The sequence below is a fragment of the Trichosurus vulpecula genome, chromosome 2 (genome assembly GCF_011100635.1).
Source record: "Trichosurus vulpecula isolate mTriVul1 chromosome 2, mTriVul1.pri, whole genome shotgun sequence".
NCBI lineage: Eukaryota > Metazoa > Chordata > Mammalia > Diprotodontia > Phalangeridae > Trichosurus > Trichosurus vulpecula.
Window position 1 is genome coordinate 372,640,310 of NC_050574.1, and position 19,819 is coordinate 372,660,128.

The window sequence follows — 19,819 nt, forward strand, 5'->3', positions numbered from 1 at the left end:
AATCTTTATGTGATAGCCAAATTTTTTTCAAATGAAATCTCAGTTTCTATTATAATAAATTCATGATGATGATGATAATGTTTAAAACAAAATATACTCCATTAAATATTTAACAGTTTTCAAATATCTTTTTATCACATTCTTTTAAAAGCTCAATTCATAATCTAACAGCATCCCAATTAAAAAAATAAATTACTTGTCTAACAGCGTTTCTAATATCATGGTCTCTGAAATTTCACAGTATAAGAAAATTTAGAAATACAGTAATTATAATACAGTAATAATAACATACATAATATCATGTACTTAAAAACTGAAGCAAAACTTATCACCAGTCAGATGACATCAATTCAGCAGAATTCATTTCCAAATTATCCTACATAGAAATCATTAATCTTATTACCTTTGATATTTTCTACTAATCACATCTAAAACACAGTATACAATTACATTCAATTAAAGAAATAATAACAGTTGTCAACATTGAAATAGTGCTTACCATATGCAAGTCACTGTGCTAAGCACTTCACAATCATTATATCATCTTGATCCTCACAACAACCCTGCTACCCATTATTATTTTTCTCCTTACAGATCAGGAAACTCAGGTAAACAGAGATAAGATCTCTGCTTAAGATCACACAGCTAATAAATTGTCTGAGACCAGAACGTAACTAAGGTTTCCTTGCATTTTCCAGCATTTTTGTTATTGTTCAAAACCTTTATTTGGGGACCAGATCTGAGATGAGGGGCGTTAACAGGGTCAGAAGGGGAGAGGCTCTGAGCTGGGGTGGGAGGGGCTCAGAGGGTCCCTAATTTAAAGTCTTTTCTCTTTTCGTGGTCAAGGAACGATTAACAAGAGGCAATTATAAAATACAAACCACGTACCTGTATATTTTTTTCTTCACTCTAGGAGTACTGTCAAAGTAGCTGCCTTCCTTCATTACACTAAAACAGTAGTTGGGGGGGGGGGATGATCTAAGGGCTATTCACCCTAAAACTTTTACAGGATTTAATTCTTATCCCCAAAACTCACTAAAGTATTTCAGAAGGAGATTAGTTCCAGGAAGTAACCCCAAGTCCCTGAAGTTCTCCCCTACAACTTAAATATGATTAATCTCCAAACTCCTTATAATTAATTTCCAATTCTCATGAATCTACTAAATGTTTTAGCAATCTTTTTAACCTCATCTCCCACTGCAAGCCTGAAGTGGAAGTTAGTCCTGCCTACTGAAATAATTGCTTCAAGTATGAAACTTCGTTCATCTTTCCAGATTACTAAACTTTTTGGCTGCAGCTTTTAACAGTTTTTCTGGTGGACTACACTTTCCCCTTACAAATCTTTCAAGGTAACAGAAGAGAAGTAAGAAGAGCAGGACACAAAGAAGAAACTCCTTTAGGGTGAGGTGGGCCAAAATTGTCACTTAAAGCTGCCCAGCAAAACCAAGTTTATCTGATCAGAATAAGATTTTAAAATGTCCAGCCTTATATTTTTTTTCAGTTTGCAATAATGAATTCAGGTCAAATTGGGGGAGAGGAGACAAAACAAATTACCACTTGAATCTATTGCAGTTTTATGTCAGATGCCACATAACTCAAAAGCATGCTGTTTAGTCATTCCTGTAATTATCAGAAGGATCGCCTGGTCTCATGCTACCAAAAGTCTATTCAAAGGGGGATCCACCTATATCTTGCTACTACTGGAACCCATCTTCCTTCACCACCCCAGGGGAAAACTTAAAAAGAAAACTAAAACTTAATCCTAATCTCGAACCACCTAAATCCCTGGGGTAAACAATCTAAATTTAAACCACTCCAGGGAACTTAATTTATGGATACAACATTGTTCTACATCAGTAATTATGTAAATAGCATTTGAGATCACTGCAAAATTTATTCGACATCCAAAAGCAACCAACCAGCAGTTTTTCTTTTCTTCTCTCCAAATCCCAGCTAATGTCCTAGAGGGAGACTCAATGGAACAGGATGTAGAAAGCCCAGTAACCATTCACCAGCCAAAATTGCCTAAGCAAGCCAGAGATGATCTACCAAAACACATCAGCAGAGACCGAGCTAAAAGAAAAATCCAGAGGTACGTGAGGAAAGATGGAAAGTGCAATGTTCACCACGGCAATGTGAGGGAGACCTACCGTTACCTGACTGATATCTTCACAACCTTAGTTGATCTGAAATGGAGGTTCAACCTGTTGATCTTTGTTATGGTTTACACAGTGACATGGCTCTTCTTCGGCATGATCTGGTGGCTTATAGCTTATATCCGAGGAGATATGGACCATATAGAGGACCCCACATGGACTCCATGTGTCACTAACCTCAATGGGTTTGTCTCAGCTTTTTTATTCTCAATAGAGACAGAAACCACCATTGGTTATGGCTACCGAGTCATCACAGACAAGTGTCCTGAAGGAATTATCCTCCTTTTAGTCCAGTCTGTGTTGGGGTCTATAGTCAATGCATTCATGGTAGGCTGCATGTTTGTAAAAATATCGCAGCCTAAGAAGAGGGCAGAGACCCTGGTATTTTCTACCCATGCAGTAATCTCCATGCGGGATGGGAAGCTATGCCTGATGTTCCGGGTGGGGGACCTTAGGAATTCCCACATCGTTGAGGCCTCAATTAGAGCCAAGTTGATCAAATCTAAACAGACCACAGAAGGAGAGTTCATACCACTGAACCAGACAGATATCAATGTGGGGTATTACACAGGGGATGATCGCCTGTTTCTCGTGTCACCGTTGATCATTAGCCATGAAATTAATCAACAGAGTCCTTTTTGGGAGATCTCCAAAGCCCAGCTGCCCAAAGAGGAACTAGAAATTGTTGTGATCCTAGAAGGAATGGTGGAGGCAACAGGTAAGAAGGTTCTTTACATTTTGGGGTTTTTGTGGTATCTGTGTTCATTCTCTAAGATGGGCAAACATGATTAGTTCCTAATGATTTAAGTGCAAACTGGGCATAGAAATCTGAACTGTAACACTAATCTTTTTTTTCTAATCTTCACAATACTTTTCTTAAAGAAACAGTCCCAAGACCTAACATTTACCTACCAGAGGATATATGCAATCATTGCTTTAAAAGAAATAGTACAAGTGTATTTTGAAGTTGAAATTATTTCAACATATCCCTTTATGAAAAGTGGATCTGTCATTTTGAAAATATCAAAAAATTCTGCTCTCAGATATTTTCTAGAAACTGTTTCTGGTTCACTTAGTATTAACCTAGAAAGACGTTAGACCTTTTAAAGGAAGACAGATAAATTACTTTGCCAAATTCAATCTTAAATTTTCTTTGAAAGATATTTACAGTTCCCTTAGCATGATATATGCTGTCTCAATCTACTCAGAGGGAATGGAGGAATAAGTGTAGCCTACTGTATCCCTCCAAAACTTGCCCACTGAACTCTCAAGAAACATCATTGAATAGGAACGCATATATAAAACTGAACATTAGCTAATGTCCTTGGCAAGAAAGAAAAATCATAAAATTAAATGATGATAATTTTATTTATATTTCTATTGATATAATCTATCTTAAGTAAGCTTTCATTAAAGCTGTAAGTGCATAAGTAAGCGAAATGTATTTGAATTTTTAAGTATGAATACTGCTCATACATAACATACTCTTTAATAATCAGATTCAGTCTTGAACCCTGTTTATACTTCTATTTATATTATCTGTTTTAAGAAAGCTTTCACTAAAGCTTCAAATAAAGGAGTAAGCAAATTATGGAATTATGAATTCTACACATCTCATGCTTCCCAAGAGGGTTCAGTCAATATTTATCCATATTGGCACCCATAATAAAGGCACACAATCTTTACTGAGCCAACATGATTGTCCACAGTAGGAATATAATGTCTCCATTGGGACTCAATGAATCAACTCACTCTAGCATTGGTAGATCAGGTCATCAGGGGACTGACTGCTACTTTCTACTTTCTACTTTCTAGGGGTTGAGTGTGCAGGGGCTGAGCATGCAGGGGCTCTCATTCTAAAAGTAGCTCATGTACCCTATTAGGAAATTTCTCAACCTAGAGGTCCTAAGAGACTCTCAGAGAGTAATTCCTTCCACCTTGATCCCCCTGGAGATCAAGAAATAAAGAGGAAAGGCTAGAAGAAAAGGTTTCATTAGGATAAACTGATTGGGAGTTGCCTGGTGGATAACGAGAGCCAAGAAAATAGTCACATAAAGGATTTTACATAGTCTTAGGGTAAAATTACTGGTGGCAAAAGGAGTCTGTCAGGGGAGGCTGCTCAACCACTTTCCTTACTTAGGAGATTAAATAATAAGGCCAGGATGTCGGGTAATTTTGGAGACAATGTCTTAACCTTCTGGTTCTCAGGAGTTGCCAAAGATCAGTTTTGTTCAAGTAGATGTTTTCTCTGCAGTTAATCCTATCAGAATATGCTGGTGGGGCTAGAGGTCTCTGAGATAGTGGAGGCCTCCTTCAAGACAGAATGAAGTACAAACTAAGGGTATGTCTCTATTTCTTTGACTTCTAAGGTTACTTTTTTTCCAGGGGAGATGTTTCCTCCCCACCAAAAAAAAAACAATAACAGCACACAGGTTTTATTCATTTCTTCCACAGTCCTCACAGAAATGTTTCCCCTTAACAATTAGCCAATAAATCCAGTTCTTTAACAAAGGTGTTACTCAAATGGCATATAAAGAAGAGCAATTCCAAAACATTTCCCCCAGCATTAGAGGTGCACTCTCCTACAAATACACCTGTTCTGATGGAAGGGGTTAAGAAATATCATAAATTTAAAGTACAATGTTAACGAGGCATGCATATAACACATGCGGCCAGGGTATCTCAAAAGTCTGGAACTTCAGGGCCTTAATTTTCCTTTCCCTCTTGAGGGCTCTTGTTACCATTCCTTTCCCTTCCAAGCACCCTGTAGATGAAATAAGAGTTGCTCTAGAATTCAGCTAGGCTCTTCTCAGGGGATGGAATTTCCATACAAGGAGCAACTCAGCTATACTAGGGTGCAGTGTCCTTGAAGGATGGGGCAATCCAATTCTTGGCTGGATGGGGCAGGTTACTCTGCTGATTCTCTACCAGACCCTGCTGCTGCTGGTCTTGACTGGGTAGGACACACTGCCAGTAGATAGTGGCTCCTGTTTGGAGCCAGAAAGGTTGCTGTGCTGCTGGTCAGCTGTAGCCAAGTTAGACTGGGAAAGTTTTGAGTGTTTGCGTGCTTTTTTCAGCTGGAGTGCCTGCTCTCTTTCATCTAGAGCAAAGGCTCTAAGTAACTTTAATTTAGGACCTCTCCTACCTTTTGACTTCCTGATAGCCTCAATTTTGAGGTTATTTTTCACCTCTAGGCAGAAGATAGAAAATGTCTTGCCTCCCCAACTGAACAATTATTCTCAGATAACCCATTTTGGAAACATATAGGTAAGTGACTAGAAACAATAGTATGAATGTAGCCTATGCCCCTGGAGGCAATTTCATTGTTTAGCTGGCTTCTTCACATGCATTAAAGCTCCTAACCTTCTTTAGGGTTTCAAAAGATCTATTGTTCATCAGAAGGTTTTCTCTTTTCTATTTCTATGTCTCTCTGTTATAGCCCATCATATTTTGCTCTCCTTTCTCTGGGGCATCCTCTCTTGAAGAAGTATAAACAGAATTCACTATTTTTTAATTTCTTAATTATTCTTCCCTGTTCCAAACATCAGCTTTAACTTAAAAAAAAAAAACCTCTCCTTTACTGGTTGTAAGCTTTCAAAGTTAGTGCGCATCATACCAAAATAATGTCCATAATTCAATTTGTCACTGGAAAAGTTTGAAAACAACATTGCACTATCTTGGGACAAGAATATATCATGTGACTGGTTGTTGCGTGGAACTGAAGAATGTTAGGTAATTGATCTACAGTACTTAGACTTTAGGTGTTTTGGAGTCCAACACCCTCATTTCGCGAATGAGAAAATTTGGGCCAAAAGATTGCCCAAGGTCACACAGGTAGTAAGTCGCAGAATGGGCACTGAGCTCAGGTCCTATGAATTCAAGTTGAATACCTTTTCCATTGCACCACAATTTTTCACAGGATGTTTGGAGAAAAGAGTTTTGTAAATCTTAAAGTAATATATAAATATATTCCTTATTGTTATTGCTGTGATTATTGTTATGTTCATATCAAGGTCCTTGGTGGGGGGAGGAGGTTCTTGGCAAAGATACTGGAGTGGTTTGCCATTTCCTACTCCAGTTCATTTTACAGATGAGGAAACTGAGGCAAACCTGGTAAATGACTTATCTAAGGTCACATAGTAAGTGTCTTGAACTGCGCCACCTCGCTGCTCCCAATTGAAGTTTTTATCGCATGTCTATCAACAAAGGCAGTACAAGAAGCTGGAGTATTTATGGGACAATATAAACAAAAATCACATGTAATAATAAAACACAAGGTATCATAACCTGCATTGGAAATGGAGCATTGATGAAATCAAAGATTCATAGAAAGAATGAAATAAGATGAAAAATTAAGTGGTCTTTAAATACTCAAGGATTGTACGGTATGTATAAACCACAATGTTGGACAACTATTAGACTCAAAAGAGCTAAAGAACTTGAGCACTCTACCTTTCTTGCCTCAGGCTAGAAATCACTTTAGAAAGAAAAACCTCTTTATAATTCAGTTTAATGAATCTTCTAAGGAAATACTAAGTGCACAGCATAGTGCTAGGCACATCTGAACATGTATACAAAGAAATATAACTCAAAGGCACTGGCTACATGGAGATTACAGTCTAATGAAAGGTGTTTTTAGTATCTAGCATTTATACAGCATTTCAAGGCTTGCAAAACTCTAAAAAGATTAATTTATCCTAACAACCCCAGGAGATAGGTAATATTATTATCCCCATCTTACAGAGGAGAAAATTGAGGCAGCCCCATGGTTAACTTACTTGCCCAGGGTCACACAGCCAGTAAGTATCTGAAGTCAGATTTGAACTCATATCTTTCTACTCCAGATCCAATGTCCTATACATTGCACTAACTATCTACCTTATGCCTTATACGAATAGTTACAGTATTATGCAAAATGTTGAAGTTCAGTAAGAGAGGTACAATGTGTTATACAGAAGAGAGGAAAATCATTTCCATGTAGGTCAGGAGTTCCTAACTTCTTCTGTATCATGGACTGTTCTGGAATTCTGGTGAAGCTTATTGAACCCTTCCCAGAATAATGTTTTTAAATGCATAAAATAAAATACACAATATTATAAAGGAAACATTATAATGAAATAAAGATGTAATGTTTTTCATCTGAAACTATGGACCTTCTGAAATCTCTCCATGGACTCATTTCCATGGACCCCAGGTTAAGAACCCCTGATGTAGGGAAATAGAGTGAAGGTGATATGATATTTGATCTGGACTTTGAAAGATGAACGCGCACTGGACAAGATAAATTTTGCATGAGGTAGGTGCTTTAATTTTTGGTGAATCAATGACTGAATGAAATTAAATGATGTTCCAAGGAAAAAAACAGTAGAACAAAGGCACTGAAGTAGCACTGAACTTGAAGAAATTTACACACAGTCTGGAACACGGAAATTTCAAGTACAGATCAACATGCAAGATCACATACCATCATGAAGGTCATAGTTCGTCATCATCTTTATCATTTTTTTAAATACTCATTATGTGCCAGTCTAAGCTAAGTTTGGAAATTGCTAAGTGATAAGGATATAGAGAAAGGCAAAATCAATCTCTGCCCTCAAGGAGCTTATATTCTAATGGGACAAAAACATGCAAATAACCCTGTTCTTACAAGATATATGCAGGGTAAAATTGGAGTTACCTCCCATGAGTTCCTGTCTCAAAGGACAGGAATGGACAGGATGTGTAGAGGAGGGAAAGGCCTCTTGAAGAATGGGATTTGAGCTGTTATAAAGAAAATCAGGGAAGAGGAAAACCGGGAGAGACTGGTGTCATAAGAAGCTAGAGAGAGGAGAGACTATCCAGGAGAGTGATTGACAGTGTCAAATGCTGCAGAGAGGTCAAGAAGGATAAGGATTAAGAAAAGGCTGAGAAAAGATGAGCAATTAAGAGACTGGTAATTTTAGAGAAAGTAATTTCAATTGTATGATAAGGTCAGAAGCTAGACTACAGAGGGTTCAGAAAAGAATGAGAGGAAGTGGAGGCACCAATTATAGATAGGCTTTTAAAGGAAGTTAGCCACAAAAGGGAGGCAAGGTGTAGAGGGTGTATAGCAGGGATGGTCAGAAAAAATGAGGGTTTTTTTTTAGGAGGGGGACAATATAAATGTGTTTGTTGGTAACAGGGAAGCAGCCAGTAAGTAGAAAAAGATTGGGGATGATAGGCAACCTTCTTAAGAAGACAGTAAGGGATGGGATAGAGGGTGCATTAGAAGTTTGCCTTGACAAGAAGGGCCACTTTTTTCAAAAGAAATGGTATTGAAGGAGGAGACTGTGGGAGGAGACATCTGAATGACTTAAGGAAGAGACAAGAGGGAACTCTCAGTGAGTGGCCACAATTTTTTCAGTGAAGTTATAAGCCAAGGTCCTCAGCCGAGAAGATGGGAGGTGAACTTGAGGATGGACAATGGCAGTTGTAGTTGTTTTAAGAGATGAAAATGGCAAATGTAAGAAAAGGCTTCAGGTTTAGGTTACCCAAAAGGAAGTCACTAAAACAGGAAAGCACAGGAATCTTTAACATGCTGGAGCACATTTGAAGAAACTTCCTATTTAGCAGTGCAATGACTTTAGTTCCCCCTAGTGGTAATTACTAAATCTCAGACATACAGATTAAACTGGTCACATAGTACCTTCTATGTTTTAGACACAATATAAATTCTCCTTTTTATTTTTTTTAAATTCTGAATTTAAACCAAATGAGCATTCCCATGTACGAAAATCTTTATTAGGTATAGCTTCTTTTTCCTACTAAGTATTGAATAAATTAGATAGTAACTTTCAAAACTATCCTTGTCTGTCCTCCAGTTCTCTATGTATTTTTAAACGCTTCGAAGACTTTCTTTTCTTTTAATTTTCATATTTATGACAACCCTATTGCTATTCTCCCTCTCTTTCACAATCTCCCTCACCTAAAGGGGAAAAAAATAAGAAAAACAAAGTCCTTTTAACAAATAAATCCCTATGTTGGCCATGTCAGAAAATCGATCTCCTTCCATCTTCATCCATTGTCCATCCACCTTCATTCTATCATCTGTGTCAGGAGGCACATAGCATGCTTCACTTATCAGTCCTCTGGAATTGTGTCTAGCCTTTTAAAAAATTTAACTTTTTTTCTCAATTATTTTCCGTCTTTAACTCCCGTCCCCATTGGGAAAAAAGAAGAAAAATAACAAAATCTCACATGGGACCTCTTCCAAAACTTATATCTTATTCAACATGTTAAATATATATCATTTCTTTATCATGAGGAGGATAGAATGTTTTATGATTGATGTCCTCTGGAACTGTGATTTACTTTCAATATTGTTTTTCTTTACAATGTGTTTATTATCATATAACCTGTTCTCTTGGTTCTATTCACTTTGCTCGGTTTTAGTTCATGCAAGTCTACCCAGATTTCTCTCACCTTGTGCCTTCTTCTCTGACTTTGTAAACTTCTTTTAGTGCAATTTCTGTGTATTCGTATACCATAACTTGGTTCAGTCATTCCATAATTGATGAGCATAACCTTAGTTTTTACTTCTTTCATTTAACAAAAAAACTTCCACAAACACTCTTGAACATATGGGTACTTTACCTCTCTTTGATCTCATACTGTTTAGTAACTTTGGGATTATAGTTCCAAATTGCTTTCCAAAGTGTTTAGACCAATTCAGAACTCTCTTCCAATCAGTCCCCCTAACAACCATAATCTTTTTTGTGGCCTTTTTTGGTCATCTTTGCCGATCTGATGAGTCTGAGGAGAGAATCTTAAAATTGTTTGAAATTGTATTTCTGTAATTATTAGAGATTTGGAGCATTTTTGAAGGCTATTGATAGATAGAATTTCTTCCTTAGAATACTGTCTGTCCTTCAAACACTTATGAAGTTAAGAATGGGTGTGTTACTTGTATATTCAAATCAGTTCCTTAGACATCAGAAATTTAAAAATTCTCCTTCTTAGAAGCAGAAGAGAAAAGGATGGCAAATCTTGCTACCCCTGTCATTTCTGAACTCACTTCTAAACACTAGAAATTTCTGCCCCATGCACACATACCACCCCACCACCACCACCCACCCAATTACCAATACTGGTCTGAAATCACTAATTGCATGAATAGAGCCCAATCTAGGGAATTAAATGGATATGTAATAAGTATATACTTTATAAATGAGAATTTTTCTCTAGGGTGAAATATGTCTTTCTAATGATATCAGGGCTAATGTTCTTAGAGGTGAGACATTCCAAAGAGATCAACAATTCAATATATTCTTCTGTGAGGCATAGAATAAAATATTTGATCAAATATGATCAAATGAAATATTTGTAAACTACTAAGCACAGTTCCTGTTACATAGGAGGTACTATATAAATGTCTATTTCCTTCCCTTCTTTTCCCATCTCAACTATATTCACAAACCCTTGGCGTGAATTACTAGATGTGGAAAAGTTGGACTTGGGCTTATTCAGTTCTAGAGAAAAGAAATTTCTCAAAATTCACAGATGGCAATGGCTTTTGGGAGGCGGGGACGGGGGGGGGGGGGGAGAGGAGAGACAATCAGGGTTAAGTGACTTGCCCAGGATCACACAGCTAGTAAGTGTCTGAGACCAGATTTGAATTCAAGCCCTCCTGACTCCAGGGTCTGCCCTCTATTCACTGTGTCACCCAACTGCCCCTGGCAATGGCTTTAAATGTCCCATTCTTTCCATTGTCACTAATTGCTTTTACATACACCAAGTGAAAAACTCTTTTAGGCAAAACAATATTAGGAATGAGCACAGATAACATCCAGTGAGACTGAGTATTTGGTTATACTATCACAATAATTTCTTTGCAAGTTGTTGTTTCTTGGGACTACACTATTCAGAGGAAGCTATATATTCAGCAGTCTTCTATGCAGCTGGTATCAAAGGCTTTAGCAAGAAAAACAGATGTGTCTTCAAAGAAAAGGTTGAAGTTTTGACTTGGCCCTCCAATGTGTTTCATTCAGAAGTTCTGTTAAGCGCTATACTATGAGAAAACCAGTTGCCCACACTCACTTTGCCTTCCTTCCCCTTTGTCCATGTCCATCAGAGGTTCCCAAATTTATTTGGCCTACTGCCCCTTTTAAAAAAATTATTCAGCAACTCCCCTAGAAATCTTTCTTTAACCCTTTATCAGTTTTTTTAATTTGTGTCACTTCAAAAAAAAAAGTACAAAATATTTTTAATTACTCATAAGTTTAATAATTTATTGTAAATTTGTGGGGTTTCCTGCATTGAGATATTGATGATGCAATATTGCATCACATAACCATATAGTGTCGTATTGTAAACAAGTCATTACACACGCATATTCCTGCCAATGCGTGCTAGACTTCCTAACAATGAGCAACACACTCTCCTGGAAACACTTGCTTGTTAAGACCTGTCAAGGGACTTGACCACTGATCAGTTGTAAATTGAATTTTGTGTGTTTATTTGAAAAATGATGTAATCACTACAACTTTAACTCTGTTACACAATAGATGAAATGTACAAATGGTTTTTCAAAATTTTCTTATCTTCTCTTCTTTCCTTATGCTTCCACCACCCCTTTATTTTTATTCAATGCCCCCCAATTGTACCCAAGCCTACTATCACCCCTCTGGATCAGTCTAGCAGTCCTGAGGGGGCCAGTATTGCCCACTTTGGGAACCTCTGAAATTTTACATGGATGCATTTGAAGAAGGTGAGGAGTACATGTTATGTGTGGCATTCATTTTTAGATCCCGTAAAACCACAAATTAGCCACTGGGAGGTCAAAACATCAATGGAATGAGCCCCTGGTCCAGTTGTTTGCATAAAAATAGAATTAACCAACATAAGATTAATAATTCTGGTAGTTGGTGGGCGTATGTGCTAATCACAAAAATGGATCTGAATGAATGAATGAATACTTCCAAAACATTTGTGAATCAATAAAAATCATTGTGGAAAGAATAATGGGTTCTGATACTGTCTTCACCATTAGCTTGTTCTATAGCCATAGGATGCTCACATAACCTTATACAATTTCTTCACCCGCAAAGTAATAGGATTATAGCATCATAGATTTAGAGCTGCAGGAGACCTTAGAGGTCATCAAGATATTTTATGCATTTTGCAGTTATTGGGAATGGTATTTCCTTTTCTATTTTTTCTTCTTGGGTTTTGTTATTATTACATAGAAATGAAGTTGATTTTCTAGGGTTTATTTTGTAGCTTGTGATTTAGTTGAAGCTATTAATTGTCTTTGCTAGTTCCCAGGATCTTCCACGTATGCCATCTTTTAACTCCTCTTTACCTATCTTTATCCGTTAAATTTCTTTCTCTTTTCTTATTGATATTGCTAGCATTTCCAGAACTATGTCGACTTATACTGGAGAGAGTGGTCATCCTTGCTTCCATTTCTTATTTATTGGAAAAGGGTCTTGTATATCCCCCTTATATGTGATGCTTCCTTTGGGTTTTGGATACTTCTTTTGATATTGAAAAAATATTCCTCCATGCCTGTATGTTTTAGGGATTTTTAGCATAATTGAGTATTATACTTTGCCAAAGGTTTTTCCGTATCTAATGAGAGAAACACATGTTTTGGATGTTTTGGGTTTTTAATATTTAATTTTGCTGATTGTTTTCCTAGTATTGCATCTTTCAATCTCTGGTATAATTCCCAATTAAATCAATGTAGTTTGTTTAACAGAATTTCAATTAAAATTTTTGAGTCAATATTTATTAATGATATTGACCTGTACTTTTCTTTCTGTGTTTTGCCCTTCCTTGGTTTAGGTATTAGAACTATGTATGTATCACAAAAGGTTTCTGGTAGAGTGTTTTCTTTCCCAATTTTTAAAAATAATTTATGAATCATGAGTATTAATTGTTCTTTAAAAATTTGATAGAATTCTCCTGTGAATCTATCAAGACCAGGAAGTTCAAGAACTTCTTTGGTAGTTACTTTACAGATAGTTCAATTTCCTTTTCTATGACTGTTCTATTTAAAATCTTTATTTATTTTCTGATAGTTTGAATATTTTATATTTTTGAAGGCATTCCTCTGTTTCTTTTGTTTTCTCACACATATACATAGTATGTTATGTTGAATATAACACATATTTTATGTTAGGATATAACTGTATAATATGTTCAGATTATTATTTTTATTTCTTCTCATTTTGTTATTATTTTACTTTGCTGATTTGATATTTTGTTAACCTTATTTTTTTGCCTACCTCATTTTAATCAATTAGCTAATGGTTGTTTTCAAAGAAACAGCTTTTAATTTTATTTGTCATTTATATGGAGTTTTTTTGTTTCCGAACAATTTATTTCTCCTCTAACTTTTAATATTTCCTCTTTCGTGCTTATACTCGATTTGTTTACTTGTTAGCTTTCAAATTTTTTAAAATGCATACACTTTTTATTAATCCTGTCTTTTTCTACTTTGTTAGTTCATGTTTATAAAGATATTATTTTCCCCCTGAAAACTACTTTAGCTGCATCCCAGAAATTTTGGTATATAGTTCTATCATTATCATTTTCTTTCACATAATTATCAATTGTTCCTATGACTTGTTCTGTGCCCCCCCCATTATTTGGAATTTTATTGTTAATTCTCTATTTGTATCTGTCTTTTATTTGTGATCTCTGAGCCAATGACTTTATTGTATTATATTCTGTAAAGAATGTATTTCCTAATTCTGCCTTTTTTCATTTGTTTGCAATATCTCTGTGCCCTAGATATGGTCAATTTCTTAAAAGTTTCACAAGGTTCTAAGAAATGTGTATATTCTTTTGTAGTCTCATTTAGAAGATGCCATTTAGCTTTAGTTTCTCCAGCAATTTGATCCCACAACATCCTTTTGTTTGAAAGATCACCTCTGGAACAAACCTATGGCTATAAACTCTAAGATATATAGTGGTTAAATTTGCTTGTTTTATTCTGTAAATTAAAAATAAAGTAAACAAATTTGGGGAAAAATTAACAATTCTACAAGCAATCAGGATAAAGTCCTTCAAAGATAAAGGAAAGAAAATTCAAATAACACAAGACTATTCTGCACCCCCACAGAAAATGCCAGAAAGAATAGATTAATGTATTTAGAAGAGCAACAGAGCTCAGGATGCAGCCCAGGATGACCTACTCTGTAAATCTGAGCTTAATCATGAATGGAAAGAAAATGGACATTAAATAACAAAGAATTTCAAATAATTTTTGAAAGAAAACCAGAATTTGAGAGATTTTTTGTTTCTTCAACACCTCAGACAACAGAAATGCAAGAGGGATGAATGAATGGAGTAGCCATGGACAACAATATTGTGACACCAGGGAGAATAAGAAGAGATTTCTTTCTAAATGTATACAAGGAAACAGAGATTAAGATGTCAAGTGAAGATAATAGTGAAGAAAAGATTCTGGGGCATTATTACATTCATAATCTTGAGACATCCTGCCTACAGGTATATCATGTTTTTGTGGGACTAAATTATAAAATGGAAGGTTGCACAGAAGATGGTAAAGGAAGAAAAAATTTAAAGAGAGTATGTGATGTACCTGGGTCAAGTAAAGCAAGCAATGAGGGGAAGATGATCCCTGTGATCTCTCAGAAAAAGAAAAGTCTACAGGGGATTGGGTGAGTAGGATAGAGGAAGGATTGAAAAAAGGGGGAAGAGGGAGAGGGAAATGTTACTTTGGCGGTGGAAGAGCCTTCTACTGATGAATGCTCATATGACTGAAGAGAGATATTCTGTGAAAGGAGATTGGACCTTGTGGTGTATGTTCTCTATAAAGATTTGGTGCCTGAAAGAGCTTCAAAAGAAGAATTGCAAAGTATTAACAACCATGCTAAGATTTCACCTCATATCTTGCAAATTGGCAAAAATGCTGAAGGAGGGGAATTTTGACTAAGTTGGAGGAGTTGTGGAAAGATAGGAACACTAATGCATTGCTGGTGGAGCTGTGGATTAGTATAACCATTTTGGAAAGAAATTTGGAATTAATGCAAACAAAGTGACTAAAATAATCATATTCTTTGCTCCAGATTCCAATACTACACTTTGCCCCAAGGAATTTGCCATAGACACTAAAATATTATGCAGCTCTCTTTATGATAGTAAAGACTTGGGGTGGGGGGAGTAGATGCTGACGCTGATCATTTCCAAAACAGTTAAACATTCTCCAATGGAATATTCGTGTAATGGCAATGTTTTGTAAAAAATGATAAATATAATGAATAAAGGGGGGGGGTGGAGGAAGGAAACTGAAACTTCTACACAAACTGATGCTGATTGAATTAAGTAGGGCCAAAGAAACAATATAAAACAATGTCTACATGAATGTAAATGAGAACAACCACAAAAAAAATCAAAAGTGATGCAAAATCATAAAAAACAAGTCTAACTCCAACAAAGAGCTATGAGCAGATGCCATCTCCCTACTTATTTGCAGAGGTAAAAGATCCATAAGTTATGGCACATTGCACTTATTATCAGACTGTTCTGATGTCTTGAATATACACTTTTTCTCTTTTTCTTTTTCTGTGTTTAAAAATACTATTTATGACATAGGATGTCTCTATGGAAGGAGAGAGGGAGAGATACTGGGGGAAATTATGGTTAAAAAAGACACCAATAAAAACTTTTTTTAAAGATCTAGTTGTTCCTCTCTAGGATTATATTCAGTTTTGGTTGGTAAATTATTCTTGGTTATAAGTCTGTATCTTTTGCCTTTTGGAACAATGTATTCTAATCTTTCTACTTCTCTAAAATGATAATTGCTAAATCTTTTGTGATATTGACTCTGTCTCCTTAGTACTCAACTCTTTACTTTTAATGGCTTGCAGAATTTTCTCTTTGACTTCAATCCTGGGATTTTATCTGTAATGGTCCTGGGAATTTTCATTTTGTGATTTCAAAAGGTAACCCATAGTGTCTTCTGATTTTCACTTTGCTGTTTGGATATGTGCTGGGGTTTTTAAAGATTTATTGAAAGATAGTGCCCACAGTCTTTTTTCCCTTTTGGTGGGTTCATGGATTCCAAATAGTCCAATAATTCCTAAATTCTTTCTTCTTGATCTGTTTTCCTTTTTTAAAATTTATTTAATTATTTTTGTTTGTGTTTTCTTGATTTTTTTTAATTACATGTAAAAACAATTTTAACATTCACTTTTTAAAAGCTTTGAATCCCAAATTCTCCCTCCCTCATCACCCCCACCCAATTGAGAAGGCAGGAAACTTGATATGTTATACATATGCAGTCGCACAAAACATATTTTCACAATAATCATGTTGTGAAAGAAAACAGACTTTAAAAAACCATGAAAAAATGAAGTAAAAAAGTTTGCTTCAATCTGCATTCAGATTCCATCAGTTCTTTCTCTGAAGGTGGACAGAATTTTTCATCATAAGTGCTTCAGAATTGTCTTGAATCTTTGTACTGCTGAGAATAAGTCATTCACAGTTGATCATTGTACAATATTGGTTATTGTGTACAATGTTCTCCTGGTTCTGCTCACTTCACTTTGCATCAGTTCATGTAAATCTTTCCAGGTTTTTCTGAAGCCATCCTGTTCACCATTTCTTAAAGCACGATAATATTCCATCATAATCATATACCACAACTTGTTCAGCCATTCCTCAACTGATGGGCATCCCTTCAATTTCCAATTCTTTGCAACCACAAAAAGAGATGCTATAAATATTGTTGTACATATAGGTCCTTTTTTCCTTTTCTTTGATCTCTTTGGGATACAGACCTAGTAATGGTAATGCTGGGTCAAAGAGTATGTGCAGTTTTATGGTTCTTTGGGCATCATTCCAAATTGCTCTCCAGAATGGTAAGACTAATTCACAACTCCACCAACTGTGTATTAGTCCCAATTTTCTCATATCCTTTCTAACATTTATTATTTTCCTTTTCTGTCATATTAGCCAATGTGGGGTATGAAGTAGTACTTCAGAGTTGTTCTAATGTGCATTTCTCTAATCAATAGTGATTTAAACCATTTTATAAGACTATAGATAGCTTTGATTTCTTCATCTGAAAACTGCCTGTTCATATCCTTTAACCACTTATCATTTGGAGAATGACTCATAGTCTTAATAAATTTGACTCAGTTCTCTATATATTTGAGAAATGAGGCCTTTATCAGAGAAATGTGCTTTAAATTTTTCCCCAGTTTTCTGTTTTCCTTCTAATCTCAACTGCATTGAGTTTGTTTGTGCAAAAACTTTTTTTTATTTAATGTAATCAAAATTGTCCATTTTACATCCTGTAATAATTTCTATCTCTTGTTTGGTCATAAATTCTTCCCTTGTCCATAGATCTGACAGGCAAATTATTCCATGCTACCATAATTTGCTTGAGGTGTCACCCTTTATATCTAAATTATGTAGCATTTTAGACTTTATTTTGGTATATGGTATGATGTGGTCCTAGTTTCTGCCAAATTGCTTTTCCATTTTTCCAGCAGTTTTTGTCAAATAGTAAGTTCTTATCCCAAAAGCTGGAATGTTTTTGTTTATCAAACACTAGATTGCTATGATCATTACTTCATTGTGTATTGTGTACCCAATCTATTCAACTGATTGATTCACCGTTCTATTTCTTAGGAAGTATGAGATAGTTTTGATAATAACTTTTTAATACAATTTGCAATCTGGTACAGCTAGGCTGCTTCCTCCACATTTTTTCATTAATTACCTTGATATTTTTGACCTTCGGTTCTTCCAGATAAAATTTGTTATCATTTTTTTTATCTACAAAATAATTTTTGGTAGTTTAATTGGTATGGAACTAAATAAGTTGCTTTAGGCAGAATTGTCATTTTTATTATATTGGCTTGGCCTGCCCATGAGCAATTAATATTTTTTCCAATTGATCAGATTTGACTATATTTGTGTGGAAAATGTTTTGTAATTGTGTTCATATATTTCCTGGGTTTGTCTTGGCAGGTAGACTCCCAAATACTTTATATTGTCTACAGTTATTTTAAATGGAATTTCTCTTTTGATCTCTTGCTGTTTTACTTTGTTGGAAAAATATCTGAGGTGAACTACTCCTACTCTGGCATGTTTTCTGGTCCTATTTCATCCATACCACTTTGACATCTTCTTTCACCACCATCCCACTTCTCACCTTGACCTCACAGAACCCCCAGAAACCATGCCTCCATTCCCTGAGGAAGGCAATTTAGTCACATCTGGAGCACAGCTTTTCAGTCCCCCTTGGCAATTTGCTTGCCAAGTTCCTGTTCCTGAAGGCTTACCATATTAATTCCAAACAGTGCAGATACCCAGTTGGCACATGCCTCTGCAGCTCAGAACTCCTAAGTTCATAATAATCAAATCAATAGTACAATTATTTCTGGAAAGACTGTATCAACTGACTTACCTATGGATCAATTCACCATCAGTTTTGTCTCTCCTTTTAGAATATAGTTCCTTGAAGACAAGTACTGTGTCTCTGTTTGTATTTGCATTTCCATCATTTAGCATGTTACCTTAATAAACACATAGCAAGTACTTAACAAATTCTTTTTTATTCATTCATTTTTGTATTAATAGGACCTTTCAGTCAACTTTGTGATTATAAAATATGGTCTGATGTAAAATGTCATTCACGAAAGTCTGCATGTTACCTTCTCAGATGTTGACCAGGATTCCTTATATGTTTATGTAGATTATTTTCTTGAAGATTCTGGAGAAATGGGAAAAGTAAACATAAGGATAAGCTGTTACTGATATTTTATTTATTGTATTTTTAAGTAATAATAATTAAAAGACCTTAACTATAAAAAGTTACTCTGGTGACAGGAAGAGCAAAGCACAAACTCAGAAGATAACAAAGTCAAAACTGCTACACTCAAAGCCTCACATAAAAATGTGAACTGGTCTCAGGTCCAAAAAGAATTCTAAGAAGAGCTCAAAAGGGAGTTTAAAAGTCAAATAAAACAGGTAGAGGAAAAATTGCAAACAGAAATAAGAGTAATGCAAAAAAATATATAAAAGTCAACAGTTTGGTAACAGTCATTAAAAAATACTGGAAAAAAACAACACCTTAGAAAACAGAATAGGTTAAATAACAAAAAGAGACACAAAAATCCAATAAAGAAACGATTGTCTTAAAAAGCAAAAGTATTCAAACAGAAAAGGAGGTACAAAAATCCACTGAAGAAAATAATTCCTTAAAAATAGAATTGGCCAGATGGAAATGGAGGTACAAAATCTCACTAAAGAAAAACACACTTTAAAAATTAGAATTGGTCAAGTTGATGATAATGACTAAGAAACATTAAGTAACAATAAAGTCAAAAAATGAAAAATAGAAGAAAATGTGAAATATCTCATTGGAAAAACAACTGACCTAGAAAATAGGTTGAGGAGAGATAATGTAAGAATTATCGGACTACCTGAAAGCCATAACAAAAAAAGGAGCCTAAACATTTTTCAAGAAATTATCAAGGAAAACTGCTATGATATCCTAGAAGCAAAGGGTAAAATGGAAATTGAAAGAATCCACAGATTAAACTCCTGAAAGAGATCCCAAAATGAAAACTCCTGGCAATATTATAGCCAAATTTCAGAGCTGTCATGTCAAGGAGAAAATATTACAAGCATCCAGAAAGAAACAATTCAAATATGGATCCATA

General features: G+C 35.4%; 1 protein-coding gene across 1 annotated transcript in view; it reads left to right on the forward strand.

Annotated features, from left to right (window-relative positions):
• KCNJ6 (potassium inwardly rectifying channel subfamily J member 6) overlaps positions 1–19,819 on the forward strand; it is a 190,686-nt gene that overhangs the window by 90,536 nt on the left and 80,331 nt on the right. The window contains exon 2 of the mRNA XM_036747749.1: positions 1,954–2,874. Coding sequence (XP_036603644.1) covers positions 1,954–2,874 — 921 coding nt within the window. The remainder of the gene's footprint in view (positions 1–1,953; positions 2,875–19,819) is intronic.